This window comes from Euprymna scolopes, chromosome 32, assembly GCF_053919585.1.
Source record: "Euprymna scolopes isolate OS-2025 chromosome 32, ASM5391958v1, whole genome shotgun sequence".
In the NCBI taxonomy this organism is placed as follows: Eukaryota; Metazoa; Mollusca; class Cephalopoda; order Sepiida; family Sepiolidae; genus Euprymna; species Euprymna scolopes.
This window is the reverse complement of record NC_136513.1, coordinates 88244101-88269316: the sequence shown is the minus strand read 5'-3', so window position 1 is coordinate 88269316 and position 25216 is coordinate 88244101. Positions and strand designations below refer to the sequence as shown.

The window sequence follows — 25216 nt, the reverse complement described above, 5'->3', positions numbered from 1 at the left end:
TCTACAGACAAATTTATCTTTAGTTGACCTTTGACAATTAAATATTTTCGTTTACTAGCCAAACCCACATGATTTTTAGAATATGACATCTTCGTTCGACGATGAGTATGTAGATCATAAAGATTTTTTTGTATTTTTTAAATGAGTGTAATTCTAAATATATACAAATTTTATGTTGATACTTGAACGTATAAACATTAGAATTTCCTCAGATGTTTTTAAACAACCTTTGTTAAAAAAAAGTATATTGTTTTGTTAAACCTTTTTATTGTTTAAATAATTTGACTTTGCTCATTTTATTAAAAAAAAAAAAAGTTGAAAAGATATTTTTTACTCAGTAGTGAGCTTTGCAAGATTGTCAGTGAAAGAATACAATCGCTAAAAGATAAGCGTTTCATTTATTTCTAGTCGCTACTTTGAAAAATCACTCGCAAATGCGACTGTTTCACTCGCAATGTAGAGCCCTGCATCATGCAGGTATTCTTGGTGGTGCATTAGTGAGACTCCCCCACTTACATTTCTATTTCTTAGGATGTTTTTTGAACAACCTTCATAAAAAAAAAAGTATATTGTTTAAATAATTTGACTTTGCTCGATTTATTAAAAAAAAAAAAAAAAAAAAAGTTGAAAATTTTTGCACTCAGTAATGAGTTTTGGAAGATTGTTTAAAAAAAAAAAAAAAATCGCCAAAAGAAGCGTTTTATTATTTCTAGTTGCCACTTTGAAAAATCACTCACAAATGCGACTGTTTCACTCGCAAAGTAAAGCCCTGCAAGTGCACTGTATCCCCTTTAGCACAAATCCTATTTAACTAATAGTTAACAAATTTACCGAATTTCCATTACCAGCGATTACTATATTGTACAATTGACTACTGTACACTCTTAACCCTTATCCTCGAGTGCTCTCTGGGTCTTGATAAGTGGTTATGCCTATGTAAAAAAAAAAAAAAAAAAAAAAAAAAGATCGAAGCCTGACAGGTATTTCTACTTTGGATCAGAGTGGACCTAAGAATAATGCTCTGGGATGACTCAATATTTTGTTTTCATTGTATTCAGTTTAATGCCTCTTATCTCTGGCCAGGTATTTCTTTATCCCTCCTTCTCTCAAATCCATCTTTGTTACTTACTCCCATATTTTTGTTTCCCACTTTAATTGTTTGACATCTACTTCCTTCCTTCTTATCCTTTGACCTTCCCCTGCCAACTGACCTTGCTACTTCAACTCGTCTACATCTACTGACCCGAGAACACCCATCCATCCTTTAATCATATTTTTTAAAATGAAAATCGCTCCAGACAAGGCATGAAGCCACTTTTAATGTAAGAAGCCAACAAGATCGAAAGCTGATTACCGCAAAGACAAGTGGTGTCTATTGATCTAAGTTTTGAAAAGACCATGGTTAAAAAATAGGGTGGAAAACAGTCAAGTCAGCAGGAAGAGAGTTCCACAAGCCTGTGATTCTTAGTAAGAAGCTACCGGAATAGGAAGCTGTATTACAATGAGGTATCAGAAAAAATGGCGACTACTAGATCAACGATGTTGTGACACAAGGGTCAGAAAGTTAGATTTGAAAAGTCAGTGTCTTAAATGTTCGGGTTTACTGTCTACCTTACATGCTGGCATTTATTGGATGGCCTTTGGAAATTGATTTCTAGACTAAACTATCTCTAGCCAGGTTTTTATTTATCCCTCTTTGTATCGAATTGATTCTGATTACTTCCGATGTTTTCCGTGGCTTTTCCTGACCAACTGACTTCTATTCACTAACCCAAGCACTCTCCTGCAGGCCCAAAGTCAACATGCCATTGTTGAGATGGCTTATTCCCTGTTAACTGAGATTCCCTCTTCCAGGCTTTGCCGTTTCCCTTTGAGAAGGGGTTGATTTATTTCTAATTGCCTGAGGTGTCCCTACTGGGGAACACCAATAGCAGTGCCTGGGCATATTTCACAGGCCAAAGTACTCTTTCTCTAAAGCACTGCCTCCTTTTTCAAAACCCACTTTCCAATCCTTGTTTCACATCATCCCGTCGTGAAAGGGAGATAAATGTAAGCTCCATTTTTTCCAGTGTAACCAAACCAACAGTTTCCTCTTTCGCAGATACATATCTTGTAGATTCTTCTCTCAATCGACAGCTGTAACACTCCATAAATGGAACAGTATGGCCAAAGAATAATATAAAATAAAAACAATGACGCCGATAATAGAGATGCTGACTTCACACGATGAACAGGTCAGCTAGCCATATTGAAATGACGACAAAAATAATCATCTACGCACAAAGAAAGAAGAAAAACCAGCAAAACTACAAGAAACATATGACAGCTAAGAATATAACACTGTCAATTATCTTGTTGAATTGTTAAAAGTCAGGCCTTAATAGCACATAAGCTAACAAATAAAACTTTGATTCTGACTAGCCAATTTTCGTATTATTTGGAATATTCATGTTGTGTTGTTGAATGTATAACAAACTATATACAGGGTGGAACGATAAATTTGTCACCCTAAAGAAAACAACACTACAGCTTTATTTTAAAACTTTTATTGAAAAAATCAATTCAGGGAACTTGATTGTGTAGCAGAGCTGACATCTATTCAATGTAGCCACCTTCAGCCTCAGTCACTGCCTCAATACGGGTCCGGAACTGAGAGCATGCCCTTTCCACAACTGTTGGCCGGAGCTTGGTGAATACTCAGCGAATGGTGGCGATCAGGCTGGCTTTGGTATTGTAGGAGGTCAGGTTGGTGATGTTCTCAACATATGACCAAACAAAGTAGTGCAGCGGGTTCAGATCAGGAGAGGAGAGGGCACTGAGAGAAGAATAAAAAAATCGTAGCATTTTTTTGCTGAGACCAAGTCTGGGTCTCTTTGGACTTGTAGGCTGGCATCAAGTCCTGCTCCTACACCCACGGTCTTCCAGCAGTCACCTGATTGGACTGGGGATCACCACACTCTTCAGCACATCCAGGTACACTTTGATGTTGACTTTCAAGCCTACTTCGAAGATGTGAGGTGGCATGATGTGCCCCTCACTTGAAACCATACCAAAGACCATAACCATGGGTCTTCTGATGTGTTGAGCTGTGCTCTCAAGCATTGAACCATCCGGATTTGCATTTTGAAGGTGCTGGCAATGGTCCTGTTGTCATAACTTGGATCGGTAGAGAGCATGAGTTGTACAGCAGTGCATCTCCAATCTCGCTCACTGAACATTGAGCCACTTTCAGACACAATAGAAGGCTCCTATCGCTTTTGGAATTTGTACACAACTGACCAACTAATAGATGGTCTGCAACAAAAAAAGGAAACCGGCTTTCATCAAACGGAAATTGAATCATGCTGTCTTTTCTAGGGCAACAATTTTATCATATTGTGTATATAATTTCTAACTTGCACTGCTCTCTCATACATTTCAACCGAGAGATCATTTTAAGTTTGGCCGTCCCTTGAAGTGCAATTGTTTGTATCTCTCTTGCACTTGGTTCACCAGGTATATTTGCCAGGTCATTTTTGAAATTATTTTTAAGTTATCATGTTGTATATACTATTGAATTACTATTCCAGCTAATCTTAAATGAAAATTTGATTTTTAAGCTTATGTTTCAATTTGCCAATCCTATAACAATCCTCTTCACACCTTATCTCTAATATTGCCACAGACGAAAAACTATGATAAGAAATCACTGCTCTTATCAACTAGGAAGTAAATCAAGCAAGCAGATATGTTGAGGAGAGGATTGGGAACGGCACTGATAGACTAGTTGCATTTGGAGCCAAGTTGTTCACCTTCCCCCCCCTCCAACAAAGGAGGGATTAGACCTAGTAATGCACTACCATTTGTCCGTTCATTTGTTGCAATTTTCTGAATAACCACGCCTTAGAATTTTTTTTTTTTAATTTTTGCACAAACATTAGTCATGGTGAAAGTAAATTTTTTACTTGTGGAGGGGGACCCTGCATATTTGGCTTGTTTATACTAATGATTCAATACTTGCCAAGGCCAAAAACAATTCGAGGATAAGGGTTAACAGATTTTTTTTGATAAATCTGGTTGCCCTCCTAGGGAGCATTATAGGGGTAAATTTGTCCCCAAATTGTTCATCTGTTTGCACTTTTCTCAATAACCACGCCTTGTTTTTTTTTTGTTTTTGTTTTTTTTTTAATTTTGCACAAACATTAGTCATGGTGAAAGTAAATTTTTTACTTGTGGAAGGAGACCCTGCATGCTCAAATTCTTTATACTAATGATTCAATATCCAAGGCCAAAAACAATTCGAGGATAAGGGTTAACAAGATTTTCAAACCATACTATGAAATGATCAAGAACTACGATAAATTCTCAAGACGATTTAACTGGTATTTGCTAACATTGGATTTGAAGACGACCCTGTTGTAGTCTGCGGGGAATCATTCCTGCAGAAATGTGCTCTACTGTTGGAAAGTCTTTTGAAAAAAACTCTGTTCATGGAAGTCTCTTTGGTTTTAGATACATATACGATAGGAAAGAGAAAGTTATTGCTGAGGTTTACAAGGGCGTTACCAGAGTTTGAAGCTCAGTGGAGCACCTACCATGGAAATAGGAATAGTGTAGGAAAGAATAGTAATGTTTCTTCTGTGAAAAACGGTCTGCAGGGTAAAGAAAAAATTAGTTCCCACTAGATTGTGAAGTCAATTTTGTATTTTGCCAAGGTACAAGTCATGTAAAAGGAAACAATGTATACCCCGACTCTCTGAATGTTAGTCCGAGGTGACTTTAATCCTAGACATAGTAAGCGTTGTGGTTTAAAGTCCCTATAGAACTCCTGTATGTGTACCATCTTTTTTTTTTTTTTACAAGGAGGTCACCACTTATCAAGGCCCGGAAGCCACTCAGGGATAAGGGTTATTGCATGTACAGTACGTTGTACGTTAGTGTTGAGATTTCATAAAGTGTCTACTTAAGGGAGCGGTTCATCAGGAATTTGTTTACGTTGGATTTGAAGACATCCAAGTTGTAGTCAGGTGGGAAACAGGCAGACGGAACAGAGTCCCACTGGCGTGCTGTTCCAAGAAAGAAGCTGTGTTCATGGAATCTACGTTTTGATTTAGACACAGATAGAGAGTGGGGAAAATTTTTGACAGTGGCTTCAGCTAGACGGGTATTTTTCATAAAAGATTGGCGAGAGGGGACCAGAGATTGGAGCTCAGACGAGCACTTGCCATAGAAATAACGGTAAAACAAAGACAGGCTCGCAACGTCTCTTCTGTGAAAGAGAGGTTGCAGGGAAGAGAAAAGGGCATCCCCCACTAAGCCACAAAGTCTATTTTGTACTCTGTCAAGGCAGGATAGGCTTTTTTTAGCAGCTCCTGCCCAGATATGGCAGCAGTATTCCATCCTTGGACGTACTTGGCTTTTATATAGATAGAGAATTGCATCAGTAGTGAGATATCTTCTGGAGCGATAGAAGGAACCTACCATCTTTCCAACAACCTTGGCAACAGACTTGATGTATGTGTTCCATTTCAGATCAGGAGTAAAGGTCAAACCCAGAAGCTTGTCAAAACATTGAGCTTCTCCTAGGCGAGAGCCATCCATTACAATTGATGCGAGATGGGGATCAGAGCGTTGATGGTGTAAGGATAGGAGCTTGGTTTTAGATGCATTAAAGGTAACCAGCCACGTCTTCCCCCACTGAACTACACGCTCGAGATCAAAGGAGAGAGAATCAGAGAGAACTTAGTCATTTACAGCCTTTGATGTGTTGCTATAGATGGTTGTGTCATCAGCATAGATGTCAACGAATGATTTAAGTATGTGTTTAGGGAGGTCATTGATGTAGATCAGGAAGAGAGTTGGACCCAGGATGGACCCCTGAGGAACTCCAGCATTAATACTGCAGGCCTCTGATTTTTGTCCATCGACCACTACTCTTATGAGCCTATCAGAGAGAAATGATTTAATAATTGAGAAAACATTTCCAGTTATACCGTAGCTGGAAATCTTGTGAAGTAGGCCTTTATGCCATACCTTGTCGAAGGCCTTTGATATGTCAAGAGCAATTGCCCTAGATGTGTATCATCTTGTGCTTATTATGGATAATCAGTATAATGTTTCTGAATTTTTTAGATGAGGATTCGTTATTCGTATTATTTGGATTTATCGGACTACTGTTCTCATCTTGAATGTCATTTTCACAATGTTTCAGTCGATGTAACCTCCGACCTTCTTCAGGTGTATCTTGTCAAACTTGGGAATGTTTCTGTTGAACTCGGGAATTTAGACAGAATTTTGAGTGGAACCCTTTATTTACTTCACGGGAGTAGCGTGCTCTTGCTCTGTCCGCAAGGACCCGTGGCGTAGTGGTTAGAATACTTTGAAAAATCAATTGCAAAAAAGTGATAGTCTCCTGAAGGTTGGGGGTTCAATCCTTAATGTGGGCGACCGAAAAAGTACAATTGGGAATTACTTAGGGTCTCTATCCAGTCATGGCTGATGGAACAAGAGCATGCTACCCCTACTATTACTACTACCCATACTACTAAAGGGTTCTGCTCAAAATTCTGTCCAAATTCCTGAGTTCAACAGAAACATTCCCGAGTTCGACAAGATACATCTGAAGAAGGTCAAAGGTTACATCAACCAAAACGTTGTGAAAATCACACTCAAGATGAGAACAGTATGGATATTCAGTGCTTTTGCATTTAGTACACCGGATTTCTGTAAATGTTGGTTTGGGCTCAACAGGCAGGAATATGGCTGATCAAGTTTATCAACCAATGAAAAAATCAAAAGCCAACGTGCTTAACCAATAAAAATCGAAGAAGACAAATTGGAAGAAACTTTTTTTTAAATGTTTTCATCTAATTTTTTTGTCACTCATTTTCATATTTCTTAACAAAAACTTGATATATAGTGGTTTTTCACGGTGGTCAACTCAAATATACATGTGTTAAAGCCTGGAACTGCACCGTTATCAATTTACACTGGGATTTGGCATCCGTAGGGTCTCAAAATAGGTCAAGAATGTCCCAAAATGGGCCAAAATAACACTTTTTGCCCCATGGTGTTTGATCCATCCATTAGATTTTTCTGAAACTTGGCTAAAATGTGGAGGCCATTGTTCTTAATATAAATTCAGTATGGGTGACCCTGGCAAAATTCTGGTTCACATCCCGCTGGGACTTTTAGGGCTAAAAAACATGTCTTTTTGGAGCTCCTTTTTCATATTACTCAAAAACTTGATATGTATGTCTATATAGTGGTTTGCCATGGTGCTGAATTCAAATATACATGTCTTAAGGCATGAAACTACACCATTTGGCCATTTTCACTGGGATTCAACGTTCCCAGGAGCCCAAATGCCCTAAAATTGCAAAAAATGACACTTTTTACCCCATCCATTAGATTTTTCTGAAACTTGGCGAAAATATGAAGGCGGTCCTTCACACTTCTCATTCATCATTTCTTCACTATTTTTTGTGGCGTCATCTCATATGCAGCAGCAGAGGGAGATTACGCATTCACAGCTTGTTTCCAAGCACTCTAACCACTACACTACACCACATAAAAATGACCTTCTCCTGAAGGTTGAAGGTTCAATTTTCTGTATGGACGACTGAAAAATACAATTGCGAATAACTTAGGACCTATATCCAGTCATGGCTGACAGAACAAGAGCATTCTGTCTCCATGAAGTAAATAAAGAGTTCCGTTCAAAATTCAGTCTAGATTCTCGAGTTCGACAAAATACACCTGAAAACGATCGGAGGTTATATCGGCTGAAACATTGTGAATGAGCCGCCCCCTTAAGTAAACACTTCATCAAATCTCCACCCTAACGTAATGTACTTGCAATAATCCTTATCCCTGAGTGGCTTCCGGGCCTTAAGTGGTGACCACTGTGTAAAAAAAAAAAAAAAAAATGACATTCAAGATGAGAACAATAGTTCGATGAATCCAAATAATACGAATAACCAATCCTCATCTCAAAAATTCAGAAACGTAAGGTTTTGATTTGTACTAGCAGTTAAGCCCAGCTTTGCTCAGGCCTTATGTACTGTTTATAACTTTATCTGCATATGTATATATATATTAAAAAGTTTGACTCCTGTCCAGGTAACCTACATCTAAAATTTAAAGTGTTTAGACCAAAAATTGGCAGAGGAGTTTGATAGAGTTTGCAAAGGTCAACTTTTTCAACTTTTACCTCTTGGCAACCAAATTTTCGCCCAAAAACTGATCAAAAAGCTTGCTGCATGTCTGAATACTCTATATGTAAAATTTCAAATGTTTAGATCCAAAATTGGCTGAATAGTTTGCTAGAGACTGCAGAGGTAAAATTTTTTAAAACTTTGACCCTAATTTTGACCCTCCTTAATATTTATTGTTGACATCTATGCTGTGATCCCTGTCCAAGTAACCTACATCTAAAATTTCAAGTGTTTAGGCCCAAAATTGGCAGAGGAGTTTGGTAAAGTTTTCAAAGGTCAAATCGAACTTTGACCCCTTGACAGCCACATTTCTGGCTGAAAACCGATTAAAAAGATTTTCCCAAATCTCAATACCCCTTATGTCAAATCTCAAGTCTGTAGACTGAAAATTGACAGAGTAGTTTGGTAGGCAAATACACACACACACACAATTTCATAGAGATACAGATTATTATATTGGTGTTGATATTTGTTGCCATTTTCGATTCTCACGATTCTAAAACTGCATTGTCTCTTCCTGTTCTATGTTCTTTGACATGTTCTCATATTGAATGATTTTCTTCATCTATCCCATCTGAGGCGAAACAAGGGCTAAGCTTGGTTTTGGAGGTGCTCTATTACACCACTTACTCTACATCGGTGAAGAGATTATCAGCAAGGTTTTCATGAACAATGCTCTTCAAAGTGCTGCCATGGACAGTTGATTGCTCAGCATAGATGTCAACAAATGCACTCATAATATGATCTGGAAATTCATTGAGCAAATGCACTGAGGACATTGCCAAGGATGCTGCATAGAAGGTGGGCTCCCTCTACTATGCTAGAAAATTACTCGCATCAGAGAATATCCTAGATCTTTACGAAGCCACAATTTCCCCATGCATGGAGTATTGTTGCCACATCAAGGCTGAAGCAGCTACTACTATTCTCTCACTGTTAGAGTCCAAAACGGGATCTCGAATCTCCTAAGTCCCACATTATCGGCCAAGCTCCAACCTCTGTTCCATCGACGCAATGATGCACCTCTGTGCTTGTTTTGATCAACTCGTAGCACTTATGCCTCTCAACGGACATATTCACAACTAAGCCGACCAGCAGCAAATTCCAACCCCTTCGCTATCAAGATCCCTAGATGCCAGAAAGCCTTTTACTCTGGTAGTTTCTTCCCTCGCAGTGCTAGACTTTTGGAACTCCCTCTCTGTTTTCTGCTTTCCTGTCCGTACTAATCTGCAGAAGTTTGTGAACAGACATCTTGCTGCTCAACTCCCCACAGTCTCCTGTCATACACGATCCCAAATAGTTGCCCCTTTTGTTCCAAGTAGTAGTATGCATTGCTTGACGTGAAAATTAGTAATTTTACAATTTAACCCAGATATATAGATATATATAACAGTGAGAATGTATGTGAGGACACTTCTCAACCTATATACTCAACAAATTTTTGATCTACAGATTTGAAATTTTATATATAGGGTATTCAGAAATGTGGAAAATTTTTTAATCGGATTGCATCTGGAAAAAATGGCTGCTAAGAGGTAAAAATGAAAAAAATTGATATGTGGGGGGGGGAGGGCGGTCATCGGATTTTTATCTGTTTGTCAACTGTTTCATGATTGTGCATGCACGAATCGTTCACATGACAGCTTACTTATGTTAAGAATAAGTAGGTTTGAAAATACTTTTTAATGATTGTGTCAACTGGCCTAATGGTTATCGTACTTGACTTGTCTTTAGGTTTTGGTTTCGATTTCAGCTCAAGTATTTTTTTTTATTTTTTTATTTTTTTAATTTAAAAAAAGTGAATAGATTACAAAAAATATAGGTCGATGCAACCTGGTTGCCCCACTGAAGACTTACCTGCAAAGAGTTGCTTTTTAGGGGTATTACTCCCAACATCCCCATGTTAATAACGGCTTTCGGAATAAACACCCTTTGCAGGTAAATCTTTAGTGGGAACAACCAGCCCACATTGACCAAAACATAATACTTGCTTGCACGTATCTCAGTTTCTTTCCGATTTTTTTTTTACTTCATTTGTTTTTTTTGCCCCCCCCCCCCGACGAAAGGAGGGTGAACCTGTAAATTCACCCTTGTCCGTTCACCCGTCCGCACTTTTCTCAATAACTACGCCTTGATATTTTTTGAAATTTTGCACAAACATAAAACATGATATGAGTAAAAAAGTAACAGAACAGATTTTCTGGGGAAACTCTGGTTGCCCCCCCCCCTCCAGGGGTGCATTTCTGGTTAAAATGGCTAAAATTGACACTTTTGTACTTATTAAAAAAATTGATGCGTTGGATTTTTATAAGACTTTCTGAAAAGTTGGAACTAACTGATGTCTATATAATTTTGTTTGTCTATACTTCGTGATAACTCTTGGGTGTGCCCCAGGGTCTCTTTTAGGGCTAATAAAAACACTGCATTTTGGGGACTATTTTACCATATTTGTCCAAAATTTTCTGTATGTTTATTCAGCAGTTTTGCATCAACTATGTTAAGGTCTTGGGGACTTTTGGGGCTAAATAGGGTGCGGGTAGGGGGGGGGCAAATGATGGACTTATTTATTTTTTTGTATGGTGCAAAACTCAAATTTACATATGTTAAGGTCTAAAACTGCACCGTTTGTTCAATTTCACCAGGGTTTGACCTCTCCTTGGGACTTTTGGGGCTAAATGGGGGTGGGGGCAAATGCTGAACTTAGTCATTTTTTTTATGCCTCGTTCACTGTGCACTCACGAGGGACCGTGCATGCTTCACTTGTTTTTAAGGAATTTTACTTTATGGTTAGTACCGGGCAACGCCGGGTACATCAGCTATCCTTGTTTTATTTATTTTATTTTTAATTTAACTGGGTTTGGAAACTCACTTCCTAATTCAAATAATCTAATTGGTGTTGGACGAATGAGATCTCGCCCAACATTCTTTCTCACATAGCAAACCATACCTGTTTCTTTTTCTTACGTTTGTCACGCACCTGTCTTTCTGACACCACTGGTGACGTCACAACGTCTTACCTGTCTCTACCTTAATACCCTCACGCAACCTACTCTCCTCACCGAGAAAATTATTCAAATCTTAATCTCGCCACTTAAAAAGAAAAAAAAAAACAAAAACAAAAAAAAAACTAGTTAACCTGTTTTTGTGTGTGGGGGAAAAAGTTGGTGTCGGCCTAAGAAAAGAAAAAAAAAACAATATTTGTTTCTTTTAATTCAATTGTTCTTTTTTTCTTTTTTAAGAAATGGTATGTACAAAAATATTTATCGATTTTTAAAGTTTTTTCATTGCCCCTTATTTTGTGTGTGTGTGTGTGTGTGTGTGTAATTTTTTTACATTTATTTTGTGGGTTTTATGTTATTTCCGTGTTTTGCCGTTTGACGTTGTCGTTTTCAAACTTGGGCGTGACGGATATACCCCTCTCCCCCATTTTTATACGTGTAAGAAAATACAATCTATCAATCTTTTATCAAAGTATAGTAACCATTGGAAATATTTCGACTGTGTTTTTAATAAAATTGATCCTTCGTCTTAATTTTCTATCTTGTCCAGACAAAAAACAACTTTTTAATTTACTTTTTTAAAGTGTTTCAAAGTCGCCTTAAATTATCTATTTTAATCGCTGGCGGCCATTTTTTTTCTTCAGTCAAACATATTTTAACTTTTTTTTTTTTTGTACTTTTGCAGTTTATTCACTATACTCTTTTTTTTGGGGGGGGGTACGATTTTCAAGTTAAATTCAACTTTTACGGTATCTTCTGTTTATTAAATAGGTAGGTGAAAATACAGAATAGTTAAACAAGCTTCGCCTCATGTTAAGAATGGGTTTCTAAATAATATTATTTCAGTACAGTCCGTAAACTGCACAAGTACCAAATATATACAATTAAAAAGTAATAATAAAATAAAACGGTGCCTATGCAGTATGCACTTATATTACCGTGTTATTTTTTAAAATAGTATTTTCAAGTTGAATTCAAGTTTCACGATATCTTTTATTAAATTATTACATGAGAGTCGTATAGAATAGTTACAAAACACCTTCCCCTCCCGATGTTAAGAATGACTTTCTAAATAATCTATTTTTTTCAGCGCGGTAACGTAAGTACGGAAAAAAACTTTTGACAGAAAATGTTTAAATATTTCTATGGGTATTCGATGGATTTCAGTATTTACGAAGTAAATCCCAAGTATTGACGGAGAATCTGGAAATTTACCCTGGAAATTGCCAATAAAGTTTATGATTTCACAGAATTTTTTTTTTTTTTTTTTTTTTGTACTTATGCATCTATGTTCCTACTGACTTGCCTCCCTACGAGGGCAGAGTTAGACGCAAGGTTGGTTTTTAATGTGGGGGAAAATCCAGCCTTCCAAAAAAGGGCACTCTAAATAGGAACAAAAATTTAAATTGCCTCAGTCATGAAGGATTTCTCCTCGACTGATCGAAGCCAGAAAAGGTTAAGTGTAGTATCAGAACAGATACTATACTTTGCTCTCGGCCAAAAAGATGCGTCTATGCGCTGAAATAATAACGTTATTTAGAAATCCATTCTTAACATGGGGAGGAGAAGGTGTTTTTTTTGTTTTGTTTTTTTAAACTATTCTGTACTTTTACCTAACGAAAATAATAAACAAAAATATAACAATAACAATTGAATTCAACTTTAAAATACCATAGATTCATAAACATTTTTTTCTCTTTTGGTACTTGTGCAATTTACGGACTGTGTGCTATTTTACCCTTTTTTTTTAAATAGGATTTTCAAGTTTAATTCAACGTTTATTGTATCTTTTTATTGAACTGTTCGGTAAAAATACAGAATAGCTAACAAAGTCCCTCTCCCCATGTTAAGAATGGCTTTTCTAAATTATTTCAGCGCAACCCGTAAACTCCAGAAGCACTTTTTTTTTTTTTTTTTTTTTTTTTAAGTTTTGGCACTTCTGCATGACAGTGCCATGAGGCGACTGAGACGAGTTATTGATCCCTGTTCTTTGAATGAGAAACGCCCTCTACGGGCCGTTCTGTGAACTTCAAATATAAACAAGTGTCTCCGAGAACGCCAAAATATCTAATAACGAAATAAATAATATAGGAAAAGCGAAACAGTTATTGTATTAAAAATATAATTTCAATGTTTTAATATTATTTTTTTAAATGAATGATTTATAAGTGAAAATAAAATAAATGTCAGAAACATGAAATATTTACAGATTGTTTTTAGAATTGTTTTTTTTTTCTGTAGCAACATATAATATTTTTTGTTTTTTGGGTATTATTTTAGATTAGGTTCACCTCCACAATTTTCTTTTAATTGACGACTTTTAAAGGTTTTCGACTATGCTGAATACGGAAATCGCATTGAAATTTTGCAGAAATAAGTAGTTAGCGAGATATAAAAAGTTGTATTATGCATTGTATTCTTTGGCGGCCATCTTTGTTACGCGCGTAGATTTGTTTATGGCGTACTCACACCGCGTAACAAAGATGACCGCCAAAGAATACAATGCATAATACAACTTTTTATATCTCGTTAACTACTTATTTCCGCAAAATTTCATTGCGATTTCCGTATTCAGCATAGTCGAAAACTTATAAAAGTCGTCATTTAAAAGAAAAGTGTGGAGGTGGACCTAATCTAAAAATTTACCGTTTAAGAATTTTTTTTTTTTTTTTTTTTTTTTTACACAAAGATTGTTTTTATCACAGTAAGATTGTATAAACATTAAACATATATCAAAATATAATTTTTGGTTTGTCAATAGAGCAAAATATAATTTTAATATAGAAGTTTTTATTTATTTATTTATTTATAAAAATTTATAGAAATTTTTAATAATATTTGGGGTTTTTTTTGTTTGTGTTTTTGTCTTTTTTTGGGGGGGGGCACTTGTACAGTTTAATCAAGATATTAAAAAATGAAAATATCGGAAAAAGGTTATATTGTACGTAATTTTAACGAATGTTATGGAATGAAGGAAGTTCTCTGAAAAAAAATTCACTTAATTTCATCAAGTAATTTTTGTTTGTTTGTTTTTTACAGCGAAAAAACAATTTATGATATCGAGAAAAGGGTTCGATTTTTAGGAAGAAAAGCTGATAATAAATATGGGGGGGGGATCGACGCTTTAAACTGAGTTATCTCCCCGTGGCGTGTTCAAAAAAATTCAAAGATGGCTACCTTCAACGTGCTGTCATAAAAACGTTTTTTCTGCTGTAAAAATTTTTTTTTAACAAAAAAAACTACTCGATCAAATTAAGTGAAATTTTTTTCTGAGATCTTCATTCCAAAACAGATACGTACAATATAACCTTTTTTTTTTTTTTTTTTTTTTTCAATATTTCATTTTTTTTTAATATCTTGATTAAACTGTAGAAGTACTTTTTTTTTTTTTAAACCAGGTTTTCGGTTTGTTGGCTATTAAAAAAAGAAAAAAAAAAACTTTCCCAAATTGTTTTAACCCTAACCCACATACCGTCTTTTTACTTTTTTCATATTTTTCGTGCCTTACAAATCATAGACTGCTTCGGTTATTTCCGGGACTGACTTTGTAGTGTTCAAATCATTGTGTTATCTGTAGCAGTTAACAAACTATTTACTATAAGCGGATCAATGCCTGGTGCCAAAGTGATTCGGCCACACTGACCAATCAGTTGGCAGGGTGCACTGATTTGAGCTGTCCCCTTAAGGACTATTTTTAGCTGTTTGGGATCTCAGCTGCTATCGCCAGAGGGATGCCAACGAACGCCCATACAGGCAATGTACACACACTACTGCAGACTCACTTGCAAAGACTCCTAGAACTACACACACCACGTCAACACGAACAAAAATTTTCCTTCCAAATGAACAATTCACTTCACTGTCCAAGCAACTCATTGCACATGTCAGCACACAAAAAAAAACCTACGTCAGCCTAAAATTAGAGTAAACACCTTTGCCACGCATAAGTACTTTTTTTTTTATGAACACACTTCGTTTTTGAAACAACCACACCAACAACAAAAACAGGACGAAAAGTCAATTGGCCAAAACATTGCTTATTAAAAAAAATATACACTGCATATTTTTTTTTCTGGGAAGGGGAGTATTGTGCAAGCCTTTTCTAGTCACACACAAACACACGCGTTCACATTTCAATCCACTTTTTCTTGTCATACACATAAGCGCACACAAACATGCGCGCACGTACACATACGTACATATGTTCATGTACATACACTCACATTCATATGCATACACACACACTCTAACGTGCACACATGTACGCACACATACACACACACTCTAACGTGCACACATGTACGCACACATACACACGTACGCACATATGGGCAACGTCACTTCCCTTTAAAGGAAATCCACACATGCGCGAAGGACACCAGAAACAACTACAAAAGCAAGAGAGCTGAGCTGTTTCCTTCTCTTCGACCCGGCTCTCAACCTGAGTGGTCAAAGGACCTACTGTTCCCTTCGGCACGTGCGCGTTTCATGTCCCCTGCTACTATGTGTGGGACAATAGCCAACAGACAGTGCGTACACCTTACACACTTTCTCTCTCCATAGCCTGGATTGACTTTCTCACTTTTTCTCTCTCTACAACAATAAACTGTAATTTATTTCAATTTAAAAAAAAAAGAAATTTTAACTGGAACTTTCTATTCTCATTACCCCTTTATATATTCTTTCTTCGGCAACATAAACTTCCAGACATTACGTTGCCCTGTGTTCAGTATTTTTCTAAAGACTGCTACCTTTTTATTTTTGTTCATCGGCTTTTCGCCTAAGCAGGGGGTGATGTAGCAGTTAACAAATTATTCACTATAAGCGGATCAATGCCCGATGCCAAAGTGATTCGGCCACACTGATCAATCGGTTGGCAGGGCGCATTGATTTGAGCTGTCCCTTTAAGGACTATTTTTAGCCCTTTGGGATCTCAGCTGCTATCGCCAGAGGGATACCAGCAAGCGACCTATCCAGACCTCTCTCACTCACCCCTCCCACTGCTACTTGTTGATGACTGCAGTCTAGTGGCAGACGACACCTCCAAACAGACTTTTACACTTTCTTTCTTTCTCTCCAGTTTGAGATACAATCTTGCCTTTTTTTAAATAAACCCTTTATTATTGTTTTGTTAAAAGCAATGTCATTTGGCCTTGTGTTTATTTAAGTATTAGGAGAGAAATGCACATTTCCCTCCTATAATCTATTCGTTAGAAGGACGAAAATATTCTGAATGGAGGAGAATTGTGAATAAAATTTCAAATGTGAAAAAAAAAAAAAAAAAAAAAAAAAAAGACACTTTAAAGGCTAAGAATTATTATCCAAACTTTTAAGGCGAGATAAGACATTCAAACTGTCTATCTATGACAATTATCCCCCATTGAATGTTCGTTGTCAAGAAGACGGACATTATAATCGAAAAAATATGAAATTAAAAAAAAAATTTTTTTAATGGGTGCTTTCTTGATCGGTGATTTTTAAATCAAAGCATTTCCGGTGGAAATATTATTACATAATTACGTGTCGTATCGAAATTAGTATAAACTAGTAGGGTGACCCGACGTTGCCCGGGATTGAATGATGATCAGCAAATGTTTCACGTCCCATATTTTGATTGTTATCGAAATCGGTAAAATCACCCGTTTTAAATCAAATCAATTGATTGCCTGCTCTAATTGAGGATCCATCACAGTGCACCGGGAGGAAAGTGACTTAGTTCACCATACATTGTAGTCTACATTATACTGTAGAGAACCTATTGTTGATTTTATAAAATTCTAGAAGTGTAAGCCATTTTGAGTTTCAGAACAGTTTCAGATGGTTCGCTGTTACACACAAGTCCTGGGAGGTGACTTGTTTGTAGTAGACAGTTCCACAGAACAAAATATTCTTACCGTGTCGAAACCCGGGAAAGAACATGTGAAATTGCTCCAGAAAAGGTTTAATATTTATGAAGCAATTCTGGTTTCTGATTGGTTGGTAGCAGAACGTGAATTAATTTGATTCGTCAGTTCTTAGCAGCATCGTTTATAAATAGAATCTTCCGACTGTGTGGGATCATACCCCATTAATCTTAAAATATTGCAACAATTTTTCTATATAAGGGCTTGAATTAAAGTTTAAAATGCAAAAGTCAAGTATCATGGTGCAATTGTGCTTTAAACAGAAACATTCATTTTCAATCCTCCCCTGTTATATCGAAAGAACCTACTGTTGATTTTATGCCGAGCCTTTCGGCTTGTGCGGTAATAACACTTTTCAGATGCACTTGCGATGTTAGGTAGTGGAAGGTATTAACTTTGATTAAAATCGCTAGTTCCTTCTTTCATCCAATTTTTTAATTATCGATATCTATCAAAAACATTCTAATACAAAACCTATCTAAAAACACTGCCAGACACATAAAGTACCTTTGTATAAAATTTTATAAAAATCGGCCCAGCCGTTTTCAAGTCCATAAGGGACAAACTTGCACACACACACACACACACACACACACACACACTAAGTTCCTGTTATATAATTGTAGAGATTCCAAAAATTGCGAAAAATGGTCCAGTAAAAATATAATTATAAGTAAAAAATACAATTTATTGAATTATCCAAATGTATATGCTTCCATGTGAAAGAGTTGTGCGACAAATTCAGTATGACAAATTGACTTATCTCCCTTGATTTAAATTAAGGTTCCGCCATTTCTAAATGGAACATAATGTGGATGATTTTTTTTTGTTGTGGTTAAAAATATATCTACTGAATGATTTTTCGTAATTTTTTGAATTGAAACTAATTTCGACATGACACATAAGTATGTAATGTTTTCACCTGAAATGCATTGATTTCAAAGATCACAAAAATCGACAGAAGAACTCAAAAAATCTTATAAACATTAAAACTTGGCTGGTTAGGTAAAAAATTTGGATTCTTAGTTGCTATGATCTATATAAATATGAAACTCAAATGACCTTGTAACGATGTATGTAATCCACTTTCCTGTTTACGACAGCCGGTTGCGCATGCGCGGCGCACTGAAATATTAACGTTATTATTTCGAAATTATTATTTAACATGGGAAGAGTGGGGGTTTAAAATAAACAAAAACAAAAGAACAATTGGGACGCTGAAATATTAACGTTATTATGTCGAAATTATTATTTAACATGGGAAGAGTGGGGTTTAAAATAACTTAAACGTAATACAGATATGAACGATGTAAAAAAAAAAAAAAAAAAGATATATCAAAATTTGAATTTAACTATAATAAGTATTATGGTATCTGTTCAGTGCACATTTACCTATAAGTATGGCCAACCACTTATAATTCAGTAACTGTATATATATATATATTTTTTTTTTTTTTCAAAAATAATCAATTATAATAAACAGAACGACTCATAGAAATCTATCTATATTCTTTTTTCATTTTAATATACTTTCATAGAAATGTTTCTGTTATGTCAAAAAAAAACTATTTTCTTTACGTCACAAGTGTCATGCTCATACACGAACTCCATAGCTAATATAACATACTGACCCAACGGGTCATGGGTAGTCTAGTTAATAATAAATCGCTAAAAATCATAAGAAATGATTTCCTATTAAAAAGATAAACATGATCAATTTACATGATTTTTGGAATATTACATTTTCGTTCTGTGACGGGTACATATATGTCTTAAAGATTTTTTGGTGCTAATGCAGTATAGCAAAGATATTAAAGAACGAAATAAAGAAAAATCTCAATTATGGACGTGCCTGTTATGAAATGATGTTCTCATAAAAGAAAAATGCTTAATTTGATCATATTTTTTTTTTTTTTTGTTAACAGGAAAATCAAACTTTAGTTGGAGCCCTCGCAACGTAGCCATCTTGGCAGTTTTAGCTACGAAGAGGGGGGGAGCTCCATTTGATTCTTAAAGTTTTCCAAAATGCACATGAAGTTCTAATAATTTTATTGATAAATTTGGAAACGATTTTTTGTAAAAAAAAAAAAAAAGAAGAAAAAAAGAATACCTTTTTTTTTTTTTTACACATGTTCACCCCTAACAAGGCATATCACCACTTGGACGTAAGGGGCTACTATTTGGGACCACGACTAGAAAAGATTGACAAGATGTTGGTTTACATTACATTTAAATTTCTGCATATCAGTACAGCCAGAGAAGTAGGAAGGGAATTCCAAAGTCTAGCTGTTCGAAGGAAGAAGCTATTAAGTAGAAGACTTTCTGGCATTTAGGGACCTCAACAGTGAAGGGGTGAGATTTTAAGCGGGTTTGTCAGGGATATGTACATCGAGGGGCACAAGTGCAATGAGTTCATCAGAGCACATTCCATTAAAATATTTGTAAAACAGACACAGAGATGCAACATTACGGTGATGAGGCAGGGGTTGGAGCTTAGTTGACAAAGTGGGACCTATTAGATTGAAAATTCTTTTTTTCTTTTTTTTTTTTTTTTTTTGGGACCTTATCCAAGAGGGAAAGGCTAATGGTAGATGTATCAGCCCAGATGTGGCAACACGACTCCATGCATGGGTAAATAGTGGCCTTGTGGAGGTATACGATACTCTCAAGTGTGAATAGTCTTCTAGCTCGATAGAGGAACCCACCGTCTTTGCAGCAGCTTTCGCAATTGCCTCACTGTATTTATCCCAGTTCATATTGTCCGCAAATGTTAGGTTGAGGAGTTTGAAGAAAGAATTCTCAGGTAGGATGTTATTGTCATTGATAGCGATGGTTGGAGAGGTGTCTTGTAATTGTTAAAGGAGAGCAACTTGGTCTTATTATTGGTCTTATTATTGGTCTTATTATTGGTCTTATTATTGGTCTTACTATTGGTCTTATTATTGGTCTTATTATTTGTCTTACTATTGGTCTTATTATTTGTCTTACTATTGGTCTTATTATTTGTCTTACTATTGGTCTTATCATTTGTCTTACTATTGGTCTTATCATTTGTCTTACTATTGGTCTTATCATTTGTCTTACTATTGGTCTTACTATTGGTCTTATTATTTGTCTTACTATTGGTCTTATTATTTGTCTTACTATTGGTCTTATTATTTGTCTTACTATTGGTCTTATTATTTGTCTTACTATTGGTCTTATTATTTGTCTTACTATTGGTCTTACTAGCACAAAATGTGACCATCCATTTGTGACCCCATTATATAAAACTGTAAATTATTGGTCTTATTATTGGTCTTACTATTGGTCTTATTATTTGTCTTACTATTGGTCGTATTATTTGTCTTACTATTGGTCGTATTATTTGTCTTACTATTGGTCTTACTATTGGTCTTACTATTGGTCTTACTATTTGTCTTACTATTGGTCTTACTAGCACAAAATGTTACCATCCATTTGCGACCCCATTATATAAAACTGTAAAAATAACCTCGTCAAAATTTAGCAAACTTCAAGAATTAGATTTAAAAAAAAAGGATTTTTTTTTTATAAGAACTTCATTCCATAACGACCAAGCACATCATAGGGACTTTTTTATCTTCATTTTTTTAATGTCTTTTATATCTTTGTAACCGAGTGCATGGGAAAGTATTAGCAGCAGCCGTAAGATAACTGGCTTGCGAAGATATTAGCAGCAGTAGCCGAAATAAAGCATATATGCAAATTAGGAAGTGTGCGTGAGCTTACGCGACAAGAAAGAAAGAAAAAAATGCACCACGTGGTTGAAGAGAAAAGAAAAATGAACGTCGAAAAGGATGAGCCTGTAAAGTCAAAAACAAGAAATGGCTGACTACGTAGCGTGTGGACGAGAAAGAAAAATGCTTGCAAGGTGAAATGGACATGTGGCCCCGCAGTGGCAGTGGACTTTTAAACTGGTGTTGAAATGGCAGGGTTTTGTTAATCTCATGGCAGACAAAATGAACAGTTAGAAAAAAACAAGAAGCAGGCATTGTTTGGAAAGTAATGGTAATGAATGCCTTTTTGCTAAAACAGAAAGAAAAGCCGTCTAATAAATATTTTTTGTTTATTACTTTGCAATGGTGCCGGACGGTGTTGGGGGGAGGGGTCCAAGAGAGATTTGAACTGTAACGAACAGTGTTTGAACATAACAGCCATGGTTCAACTGCATCGGCACCAGATTTTTCTGTATTTCTGTTTTTAATTAGGTTGAATTCTGGATAAGTAACAAATATTTAATTCCAACGCAAAAAAAAAAAAAAATGCAACGGTGGAATTTCCACAACTCACGCTAGTGGAAATTGCATATATGTACACGCTCAACTTTTGTTTTTGTTTACGTTAACGACTTTTCCACTTGAGACGATCGCGACGACAACAACATGCCAAATAGTTATTATAGGTCGTGCCTTGTGCGGACTTGCTTTGATTCTGGGGATTAAGTTTGTTTGTATCCTAAAGCCGAAACTTAATCCATGCCCAGCCCTCTATCCGGTAGATAATGGAACGGGCCGCCAGTAATTTTATAGAATAAATCCCCCTCTCTCTTCCTCCAAAGATAAGCATTAAAATGCAAATAGCATAACCTCCAAAAACTATCACAGGAATATCTATCTGTTGGTATTGCCAAAAAATTTGCACGTCTTTTACACTCCCCCCCCCCCAAAAAAAAAAATTGTTAAAACTCAAAATAAAAATGTTACTCAAGTCCTCATCACCATCACCATCACATGTGGTTTAACATCTATTTTATATGGCAGTGTGTCTTGAGTGGTTGCTAGAAACGGACTAATTAGGTTAGTAGACATAGAACAGTTGAGGTATTAGGTCCAGTTCATATGAGGTAAGCTCAAAGAAAACCTGGAGCAAATTAAAGAAAATGGACTTGAGAAATAAATACAGACCTGGCCAGAGATATGTCAGTTTGGATGTCAATTTCTTATACTCATTTAATGCATATGGTCATATAAACTGTGTTAACCCGAATATGACGGCGTGTTTTGTCTATTTTGCTGCGTTCTGACCACAATTTTCTATGTGACTGTCAGTAATGATTCCATTTCTCTGTTCAGGTGTCCTTTTTGTGGCCATATATTGTTTTCTGTGCCTCTTCTTGGGTAAATCTTATAAATTGTTCATGTAGCTGCTTCTCTTCCCTTTTTTCTTTTCTCTTTTTGTTTCCAGTTATTGCTACTCTCTGAATTGTTCATTTTGGCAATGCTTCTTGCCTTGATCATCAGTCTTTCTGTATTTTGGGTTATGTATTTTTCTATTTTTTTTCTTTTCTTTAACCGTCTACACAGGCTTTGATACTTAAGTTGTCTTTCTTTTCTGTCCTGGTTTCTGCACTTGAGAATTTTCCTTAATATTTTAGCTGTTTATAGTATTGCCATCTGTTGTATAAGGTCAATTTTTCTATGATTCCAATTTCTCGTAGTCAGTCAGTATTATCCTTCCGGTGTGCAATGTTCATGATCATTAGTTTTTGACTCTTCTGATTCTGTTGCATGAGATCTCCCTTAGTCCAGTCTATGAAGGGTCCAGAATTACTTCTGATTTTTGCATTACCTGAACAGCATTTAGTTTCTTTTACTTTGCCCAGCATGCTATCTGTCTATTCTAGTTATGTTTTTATGTCAACCACATGGTCTTCTATACTTACCAGTCATCTTCCTCTTTCCCTCTTTTTTACGTAGTCAGGCAGTATCATCCTTAGAATGTGGTTCAACAGGGCTTTACGTTGTGACTGAAACAGTCGCATTTGCAAGAGATTTTTCAAGTGGTGACTAGAAATAATAAAACGCTTATCTTCTGGCGATTGTGTCCTTTGCACCAACAATCTTCCAAATCTCATTGCTGAGTGAAAAATGTCTTTTCAACCATTATTATTTTTTTTATTGAGCAAAGTCAAATTATTTCAACAATAAAAGGTTTAATAATACAATATGCTTTTCTTTTTTTTTTTTTTATTTTGAAAAATGTTTGAAGAAATGCAAATTTTATCAGCTTCAAATCTCAACATAAAATTCAGTGCATATTTAGAATTTTTAGAATTACACTTATTTAGAAAAATAAAGAGAAAAATCCTTATGATGTATGTACGCATCACAAAACAAAGATGTCATATTCCAAAAATCACGTAGGTTTGATTAGTAATTTTTCTACTTGGCGAATAAGCGAAAATATTTAGTTGTCAAAAGTCAACTTAAGATAAATTTGTCTGTAGAGTCCTGTCCAATGTTCTTGGTCATTAGTTTCATAGCCTTCTGGCTCTGGTGTTTGGGTTCTTCTTTTGTCCAGCCTATGAAGGGTCGAGAATTACTCCTTACAAATCCTGAACTATATTCATTTGTTCAGTGTGTTGTCTCGCCATTGTCATTTTTCGGGTATATTGTGTTGTGCATGAAAAAAGAATCGGTAATTGTATTGGAATCAGAAATTTAAAACAGAATTAGTAATTTATTTTTTGTATTGCATCAGAATGGGGGGGGCTTTGGAATCATCTCATCAGTAATATATATGCCAGTGGCATTCACCTTACGTGGGTCGAACCAGCTTCCTCTAAAGGAGGAGTATCAAGGGAATATTAAATTCACAAGTTCTCTCCAGTTGCAGGTATTTTTACTATTATATGAAAGGAACTTTGCATGCGAGTTCATTTCCTATCAACTCCAAAATGGTTGGGTTGATTTCTTAATGAGATTTTACACAAAAATACTTTCTGCCTGGCAGTATTCTTAGATAGACTGGGAATGCATCAGAATGTCTTCAATAAATATTGGTAATCGAAAATAATTTGATGAAAGAAGCGACAGACGATTTTGACCAAAGTTAACACCTTAGACAGCCTAACATCACAAATGCATTTGAGAAGCTTTATTACCACACAAGCTGAAAGGCCTGACCTATGAAATCAATAGTAGGTTCTTTGATATGATAAGGACGCGTTAAAAATGAATGTTTCTGTTTCAAGCACAATTGAACCATGATATTTGAATATTTCATTTTAAACTTAAATTCAAGCCATTATCATTGCACAAGCAGTAAATCCAAGCATATAGAATCAACAGTAGATTCTTGGATATGACAGGGGCGTGTTCGAAATGAATGTTTCTGTTTGGAGCACAATTGAAACATGGTACTTGACTTTCGCATTTTAAACTGTAATTCAAGCCATTATATATAAAAAATAATTTTATAAAATCAACAGCAGATTCTTTACAGTTCAATGTAGACTACAATGTATTATGGACTAAATCATTGCAATGACGCATGTGAAGCTTCCTCCCAGTGCACTGTGATGTGCCCCTCCCCCAATTTTATAGATGAGTTGTTGAAAAAAGAGACTAAGGGCCATAACTCAAGTTATTTTACTAAAGACAGGGAGGGATTTTTAAATTACTTGTATGGATCGAACTATTATTCTCATCTTGAGTGTTATTTGTGCTACGTTTTGGTCAGTTTAGCCTTCGACCTTCCTCAGGTATGTTGGTTGTTCTTTGGAAAAGAAAAGAGAAAAGTTACTGTCTCTGTAGATATTTTCGTATTCTTTGAGTTAGTCTCTGTTTTATGACAATGGTTTCATATGTGTGAAAAAATTGGTTGACAAAGTAATTTTTTCACCAAACAATAAAATGGTAAATGCAAAAATAAAGACCTTTTTGTTGTTGTTGTTGTTGTTGAAAATAAGAGTTCACATTTTTATATAGTCAATTTTATATAGTCAATTTTATTTTTGTTTCCAAAATGAGATCTACTTACCAAGCATTGCCAAGGATATTTTTTTTACATATACTGATAAACACTGTATGTTTTCGAACTAAATAAACATTTTACATTCAATAAAAACACTAAAAACTTTTCCAGTTAGGTAAAAAAAGTAACTTATCTTGCCTTTTGATAACATTTATTTGTTACCCAGCATTGCCAAGGATTGTGTGTGTGTGTGTGTGTGTGTGTGTGTGTGTGTGTGTGTGTGTGTGTGTGTGTGTGTGTGTGTACGCTTACTTAGATTGAAACAGATTTTCAAAACAAAAATACAGAAAAATCTTTCAGTTTTTGTATAAAACTCGAACTCGGTAGCCATTTTATTTTTAGG

At 35.7% G+C, this 25216-nt stretch overlaps 1 protein-coding gene across 2 annotated transcripts in view; it reads left to right on the top strand.

Annotated features, from left to right (window-relative positions):
- LOC145256472 (neo-calmodulin-like) overlaps positions 1-25216 on the top strand; it is a 94278-nt gene that overhangs the window by 43968 nt on the left and 25094 nt on the right. Inside the window, exon 1 of one of the 2 annotated variants that reach the window (XM_080115410.1) lies at positions 11134-11439. The exons of the other annotated variant lie outside the window; for it this stretch is intronic. Coding sequence (XP_079971536.1) covers positions 11437-11439 — 3 coding nt within the window. The 5' untranslated portion in view covers positions 11134-11436. Of the gene's footprint in view, positions 1-11133; positions 11440-25216 lie in introns of those variants that run through there. 2 annotated transcript variants of the gene reach the window in all.